Below are 8337 nucleotides of genomic sequence, written 5' to 3'. Positions count from 1 at the left end.
ACGTTTACAGCCATTATTAATTATTATCCTGCTAAAATCATAAGTAGTTTATGAATTAGTCTATTATCCCCGTTTAAAAACGTGTTTTTTCACGAAATCTGGCTGTAAGCAATATCACCCAATTATTTTACAACAGTGTTTATTGGACTTTTGCAAAGAAAAACAAACAAAAAAAAAATATATATATATATATATAAAAATATATAAATATAATAAGAATGGAAATTACGTCGGTAAACAGAAAGGTAGAATTTTTTTCCATTATGTATTTTAATAATTACACTGGGACAATAATTGAGAATTTGAAAGTTGATTTTTCTTAAAGTGCAAAGATTTAAATAAACAAGGACGTGACGCATCAATATTTTCTAAAAAAAAAAAATATGAGCTTGAATTTTTAATATTTCGAAATTCATATCGTAAAATTTCTAATTAATTGAAATTTATAATGAAACACATTTTTTATTCTATTAAATTATTATTTAATAAAACTTCTATTTAATCATACTAAAACAAATGAAACTCGATTTGTAGCATTTCAGAATTTATTTTTTTTGAATCTGACTCAAAATTGACCATTTAAAAGAAGTTTTTCTCAAAATTTGTGGACAAAAATTGGAAATATAAATAACAAATATCTTAAATTTTTATTACTTCTATATTTATGCAGAGGAAATTTGAAAATTTTTTCACATTTAATACACGGCATCAAAATATTAAATGCAAAAAGTTTATTTTGTTTAGAAAAATATGTATAGTATAGTAAAAAGAAAAAAAATTGTCACTGGAAAAATACAGATGACGGAACACTTTTTGACATTTTTTATTTTTGAAGTCTTGTACAATAATGTTAACGAATTTTCAATATCTTATGGATAAAAATAAAAGAATAGAAATTCAATTAACTTTTGATATTTTCTCCCAATATGTCTGTGTTTTAAGAGAAATTTCTTAAATCTAAAAAATAAAATTTAGAATATAAATTGACGGATATTTTTGTCGACAGATTCAAAGACGAGAATTCTATAATGATGTTTTCAATTAAAGTTCCAGTGTAAATTTGCTTTTTTCTTTCTTTTTTTTAAATTGCGTTGTTTTTGTTGCTGTCCATTTCTTTTTTTTTAATAAAATGAAGGTTTTCTTGCGCGAAAAAAATTTGTCATTCTTCGGGTAATGAACAATATTTTAGAAGCAAAACATTAGAAATTTGAGTGAGAAAGAACGTTGTTTTTCTTTAGTTCGATTTCACTGTGAAACAAGCGCGTGGATGGAGATCAAAAACTGTTTAAAAGAAAGAAATTTAAAAAAAAAAAACGGGGACAAAGAATGAGAAAATGATTTATTTGAAAATATTTTAAAAATATTTTTTGCATATAAACTGGTTTAAAATAATGTATATGAATAAATGGGATTGTTTTTGTTGTTAATGAAGAAGAAGAAGAAGAAAAAGAAGATTGTTCTTTTTTTTAACATAGTTCAAGATCTCTGTCTTGTGTAGATAAATTTAAATGGTTTTGATATATGACCGTGATATCAATACCATTTAAATTTATTAGATATTAAATATTATATCACTCTTTAAGCGTATTATTATTAGGTTATTTAGAAAAATTATTATTATTATTATTATTATTACTATTATTATTAATTATTATTACAAGTACTATTACAGTTTTGCAAACTGGCTCAAGATTGTAAAATAATGAGTATGGAACCTTATCGAGTACCAAAATAAATATGATCGCTTGCTAAGTCAAGTAAAGTCATCAGCGATTTCGTTTAAACTGTCGTATAACGTCAATGAACGCGGCATTATATATGTTGTGCACTTTGTGTTATTGTTGTTGTTACTTAGTTTCAAATGAAAATTGCTCGAATTTCTCGGGAGACTATTTTTTCATACACGCAAAATAATTTATCTAAAATAGCTAAAAAAAAAAAAATGAAAAAAAAAACATTTGCCTAAAGTAGCTAGAACAGAATCACTTTAGTTTAGTTATACAATAAGTTTCTCTGCTTTAGATAAATATTTAGCTATTTCTGATATAAATGTTTTAGTTGTTGGAGAAAAATTGTTTGCGTGCAAATTTCGGAACCGTTTATCATTTTTGTGCGCGCGTGTTTTTTTTTTCATAATCATATATTATTCTTTTTTTTTCTCTTTAGCTTTGTCAATGTGATAATATAATATAATATGTCTTTTTGAGTAAAAAATAAGCGGTGCGTGAAAAAAAAATCACAAAAATGGAAGTGGACATGAAATGTAACGGAGAAATTGGACCAAAAATTGAGGTCGATTAAATTTAAAATGTTTTTATTTAAATTACCACCTACGTTATACGTACAATTGTAGAATCATACCAATGCTTTTTAAATTACTCTCTACAAATAGTTTATTATCCTAATTCATTCCTGTAGTACAATATACAGTACAGACTTAACGACAATACAACTACTATTATTATTATTATATAAAAATTACAATTCCGACGATTCAGATAAAGTGAATCATCAATTTTATTTTTGTCACTATTATGCGTATTGGCATGAGACAGACGCGCATCGTGATTTTACAGAGAAAAAACGTATCTAAAAATTCGTTACAAAAAATAAAAAAAAAAATATATAGTAAAATTGTAAAATTTTTCGTCCTTTTTTGGAATTTGATTTTTGTTGCTTAAAAAAGTGGTCAGTCGTGTAGGGGGAGAGCATTTTTTAAAAAAAAAATGAAATTTATTTTTACGAAGGGGGGAGGACAAAATATGGACGGGAATACGCGAGCAAAAGCGTTGATTCAAATATTTCCAAAAAGCGTCGATTAATTATTTTTTTTATATTATATATATATATAATTAAAAAAGGCATTTATCGTTACAGACTTTTCTAATTTGCATTATGGCACGATGTGGTACATAAATAACAAATTTTTTTTTTTTGTCGATCACGAGTAACACCGGGGAGACATGAGTGACTGTGCTACGACAATGACGACGATGACGACGCAACGACAAACGACGACATTACATATATTTGGCAGATGAGATTTTTTTTTTTTTTTGCGGATTAGAACCGCGTGCAAGACCAATTTCCTTTTATAATCTTATTATTTAATATAAATTTATTTTTTTGGTAATTGTTTGACGACACATGTGGCATGTTTTTAACGGTGCTGCACAATGTTCGCAGGCTCCATGACCACATAAGAAAGCTACATTGCGTCGACGTTCCATGCAAATACTGCACATATGTGCCTCCTCGAGGTCAGCTACTCTAGTTTCTAAGTACCGTAGACGTTCTAAATTTTTATCTTTTTCCCTATTTTCCTTAATCTCTTGCTGTTTATTCTCTATTTCATCATTTCTTTCGTTTCCTTCTTTCGTTTCACCCTCTGTGAAATGGAAAGATATTTTAATTAAATTTGAATATTGACATAATTTTTTTTTTTTATTTATGTATTTAATGATTTTTAGGAGAAAAAAAAATTAAAAAATATTTAGACCATCACCTGTGACACTGCCACCTGGAGCAATTCTTTTTGGAGTACCACGACAACTTCGACACTCGTCAGCATCACCGGAAGTGCGAGGATACTTTTTTGTGACATCAGTTTCTCCTGTAGACTCGAGATTATTCGTTGGACAGTTCTCATTACTACTCGCAGGATTATTTCCTTGACTTTGGAAAAAATTGTTGAGTTTAATTCAAAATATTTTTTTTTTCTTCAAAGGCTGAAAATGTGATTAGATATTTTAGAAAATAAATTATTAAAAATACTTACTGAGACGGAACATTACTATTTGTTTGATTATAATAAGAACGTAAAACATCTGGTATGGATGGATCTTCATCAGACTGTAGAAGTTCAATGGGCGTTTTACCCTTGGAATTTTTCGCTTGTTCCAATATAACGCCACTTCTGTCTTGACTGATTAAATAACAAGCTAATGCAAATTCAGTCTTTGTATTTTGTCTCGCCAAATTTAACCAAATCTATATAAATCAATTATTATTTAATTTGAATAACTTTTTTTTTGGAATTTTTTTTTTTATAGCTTTTTTACTTACTACGTAAGTTAATGGAGAATCCCGACAGCTTTCTGGTGTGACCGCCGTTGGTTGACTTCGACTTTTTTTAATAGCGATATGTAATGCTGTGTCACCATCTTCATCGGTAGCGGAAATATCTGCTTTGTGACTGAGAAGAAGCTCAACCAGAGCCCAGTGACCTTGCGATGTCGCCAGATGGAGAGGCGTTTGACGTCGATTATTCCGCAAACCGACATTCGCTCGACCACCTGTTGGAGAAAGGAGAATATCCGCAACTTCACGATGACCATTTAAGGCTGCAAGATGTAGTGCCGCAAAACCATCGTCCTTCTTTACATTAACCAAATGCTGAGCACGAAGCACTACTTTTTCTGTGGCACTGAAAATTTTTTTTATTTTAAAATAGGTTAGTCAATTTTTCAATTTTTTTTTTTTTTTTACTAATAATTTAAGAAACGTACTATGCATTTCCCTTGAGTGCTGCATGGTGTAAGACATTAAATCCCCGTTTATTTCGAAGTGTGAAATTTAATCTCTCACATGCACAGAGAGCGTCAGTAATATCAAGTACATCTTTTCCAATAGCGTCATGTAATGCTGTGTCTCCATAAGAATCCTGAAGATTCACATCACAGCCATGTCGCAATAAAGTATGAACACATTGCGCTTGTTTATTTACTGCCACGTGAAGAGCGCTACATTTTCCATTATTTACCGCATTTATCAGCGCACCACGACCCAACAATAATTCCATTATTTCCGGCTGATCACTGTTGGAACAAAATTTTCTTTTTCATTTGCCATTCAAAAAATTAATTTTTCTTTTATTGTTTTTGTTTTTTATTTTACCCGAACGCTGCATAATGTAAAGGTGTGTCTCCATCTTCATCGGCAGCGTGAAGGGAAGCACCAGCATCCAATAAAAGAATGCACAATTCACGCTGTCCTTGATGCGCAGCTACCTGCAAACAAGTTTTCCTTCCACCACCGGGACCACCAGCCCTAGCGTCCACTTTATCAGGATGTTTTCTTAAAAATTCCCTAACAGCAGTCAATGCTGATTCACCTCTTACTGTTTCGCGTAACAATTTTTCTATATCACTATCAAATTCATTGTTCACAACTGCAAAAAATAATTTAATAAGAAATTAAATATTAAATTAAGAAAAAAAAAAAGAAAAAAAATCTTACCACCATCACGATCTTCTTCTTTAACCGAATTCCCTAATTCTGAATTCGTGTTAACGAGAATTACACTCAATGGATTGAATGTCCAAATGTGTCCATCTAAAGCTACCCTCATATCTCCATCAGGATAAATTTTTATTATTTTACCGGTTTTACCGAGTGCCTGGATAATAAATCGATTATTTTTTTTAAAAAAATCATTTCGAAAATAGTAAATAAATACTTACAGTCTTCATTACATCTATCCATTCTCCATGACCCCGTTGAAAATTCTTAACCGCTACTGAATCACTTTTTATTCTAACTATATCGCCTACGGAAAAATTATCCTTAGTCATGATTTTTGTCAATGCAGCCGGATGAAAAGTCCATCGATTATTACAGCCTTCATATTGAACTCTGATATCTCCTTTATCTGTAATTCGATGCACCACTCCAACCTGTAATTTTTTTTCCTCGTTAAATTTTCAAAATTACCAAAAAAAAAGGGGGGGGGTTTGTTAGATAATAAAATATGTGGAATATCAAAAATAATTTGGGGGAAAAAAAATCAAAATACCTGTCCTAAATAATCTCCCATGCGTGGATTCCATCCACCATGACCTTCTTGCATTGTTTTGAGAGTATTAATATCTTTCATTACTTTTACTTTGTCACCAACGAGGAATGTTAAATGTCGTGGTCCCGGATTTTCCGAGGTTGTTGCATCACCATTTGTAACGGGATTTTCAATTGTCTGTACAGACTGTCCTAAAAGTGGTAAATGATCCTTGTAATAAACACCACCAGTTGCCTCTTCTACGTAACAAAGATCCACACATCCTTTATAACCAACTCGATAAACATTTGTAGTTCCCGATGACCATGTTACAGTAGCCACTGATCTACTACTTTCATTATCCCATCCTCGAATATCCATTACTCTTCCCGTTTTGCCTATTCCAAGAAAATTACATACAATTTTGCTAATTTAATAAAAATTAAAAAATAATTTTTTCGGCAATTACCTCGACCTCCATCTTGATTACTCCATTCCCAGTCTGTTCCACGGCTAACTTTTGCTCCAATAAATATTCCTCTTAGCATTATTTTCGTGCCGCCTTCTCTCACAGGAAGTTGTACCCTTATTAATTAGAAAAACAATTTAATTTTCAACATTTGAGATTTTTTTTTAGTTTTCAAAAAAAAAACCTATCGCTTACCCAGCAGAATTAATTGTTTGAAATCGTTGAAATGTGTGATTTAAATCGTGAACGTCTGCCATGTAGCACTGTGTACATAAATCATAATCGAAACATTGTGCGCACTTCCATCGCATTCCAAAAATTCCATGTTTTTTACATCCATCGCATATTATATTTGGATGTTTAACACCAATTGGAGCATTATCATAGAGAAGCAAATCGTATGCATCTTGATAACCAATACGATAATTACTCCTTGGTCCATGATCCCATTGTACGATTACAGTTTTATCAGGTGTTTTATCACCAGTTACAGGTGTTGACGATGCACTATTTGCATCGTATGGTTTTCCAATTTCAACCACCGTTCCCGTGTGTCCTTCGCCTCCATCCTGATCGCTCCATTTCCAATCTTTACCCCGAACTACTCTCACACCAACTTCCAGCATATCCAATTTTTTTCGGTCCGTCTGCCGCGTCTGCATTTATTTAATTTCACACTTAAATTTACAAATTCTCTCTTCTTAATAATTTACATTTAATGTTATTTACTTCAATAATACAATATTTAAAATACATATACATTATATTTTGCAAAAAATATATCTATACTTGAAAGAAATATCAATAATTGATAAATTCAAGTTATATATATATATATATTGAAAAATATATTTATTTGTAGTGCAGTTACCAAGTTCAATTACCATATTAATAGATAAGAAACTCGTCATGCAGCGTCAATTTCACTCTAGGAAATAGACCGTGAGTTTAATTTATTTTAAATTTAAAGAAATTTTCTTAAAAAGAAAGTTACACGGACTGTGATTTTTATGACATGTTTCTCACTTCATCTCATGTCTTTAAATCACAAACAATGTAGGAAAAAAAAAGTAAACATGATTCATCATATAATAAAAAATAACTTTTAACATATAAACACAAAAATTTAACAAATTGTTTAAAATAAATTAATTTGTTATAACTAGGAAAATCTTAATTTATTTTATTTTTTAACAAATTAATGTACACTGTAGAGAAGAATTTACAAAAGTTCTAATGACTTACAATAAAAATAAACATAAATATTAATTTGACATTTATGAAATTAAATTAAACACTACATGACGAGAAACAATTTAATAAGTAAATTAACATATTTAAATGTTTATATTTGAATATTTAATATATAAAGAGTATAAAATGTTTTTTTTTTTAAAAAAAAAAAGAAAACAAATTATATTAATGAGTTTGGAAATTATTGATATTTTATTAGGCAGATGCTGTAATATTTTGTACAAACCTAAAACGGCCGGATGTACATGAATTCCTCAGAATCATAAGCCAAAACGTGATATTCTATGTACTCTAAAGTAAAATATAAAACAAATAGAAATATAAAAAAAACACCTCCGATAAAACGTCAAAAAATTGTTAAGTTCCGAACTTTTGGGAAAACCCGTGCGACATTACGCAGCATCAGCATCATCACCGAGAAGCGCGTAGTGTTTACTAAGAAAGTATTCGAATATCAAAAAACTTTTACAAAAAGCGCCTCTTCAGGGTGTATACAGTAATTACTTTATTTTAAGAAAAAAGATATTCTTTTTCCATTCTTTTATTACAAAAAACAAGTTTAAATTCCACTCAACTTTGAATAATCCAAATACTTTTTTTTTTTGCAAAAATTGTCAATTAAAGGTGCTTATATACCTCAAATTTCGATCAGATGAACATTATTTCTGGACCGTGAAAATGCGTGAAAAGTCATTTTCACGGCGGGTATTTTTGAATTGTTTTAAACAAAAAATGTTTTTTTAAGAAATATAATATTAAATAATTGTTTTAATATGTAAGAACACTTTAAAATAGTGATAGAGAGATGATTTGATTAAAAAATGTAGCAAATTTTGCTTTA

General features: G+C 29.7%; 1 protein-coding gene across 1 annotated transcript; it reads right to left on the bottom strand.

Annotated features, from left to right (window-relative positions):
* Window positions 1-372: 372 nt before the first annotated feature.
* On the bottom strand, window positions 373-7939 carry LOC127291192 (E3 ubiquitin-protein ligase MIB2). Its single transcript, XM_051320142.1, has 12 exons — window positions 7723-7939; window positions 6438-6898; window positions 6243-6358; window positions 5795-6171; window positions 5463-5675; window positions 5239-5398; window positions 4897-5170; window positions 4509-4817; window positions 4066-4426; window positions 3779-3990; window positions 3506-3675; window positions 373-3388 (listed from the first exon to the last, which is right to left on the bottom strand). Exons 2-12 carry the CDS (start codon window positions 6866-6868, stop codon window positions 3108-3110), a joined length of 2904 nt encoding a protein of 967 aa, XP_051176099.1. The 5' UTR covers window positions 6869-6898; window positions 7723-7939; the 3' UTR covers window positions 373-3107.
* Window positions 7940-8337: the final 398 nt, after the last annotated feature.

The sequence above is a fragment of the Leptopilina boulardi genome, unplaced genomic scaffold (assembly GCF_019393585.1).
Source record: "Leptopilina boulardi isolate dan_hultmark-lab unplaced genomic scaffold, ZJU_Lbou_2.1 LbouV2_126, whole genome shotgun sequence".
In the NCBI taxonomy this organism is placed as follows: domain Eukaryota; kingdom Metazoa; phylum Arthropoda; class Insecta; order Hymenoptera; family Figitidae; genus Leptopilina; species Leptopilina boulardi.
This window is presented reverse-complemented; position numbering and strand designations above follow the sequence as displayed.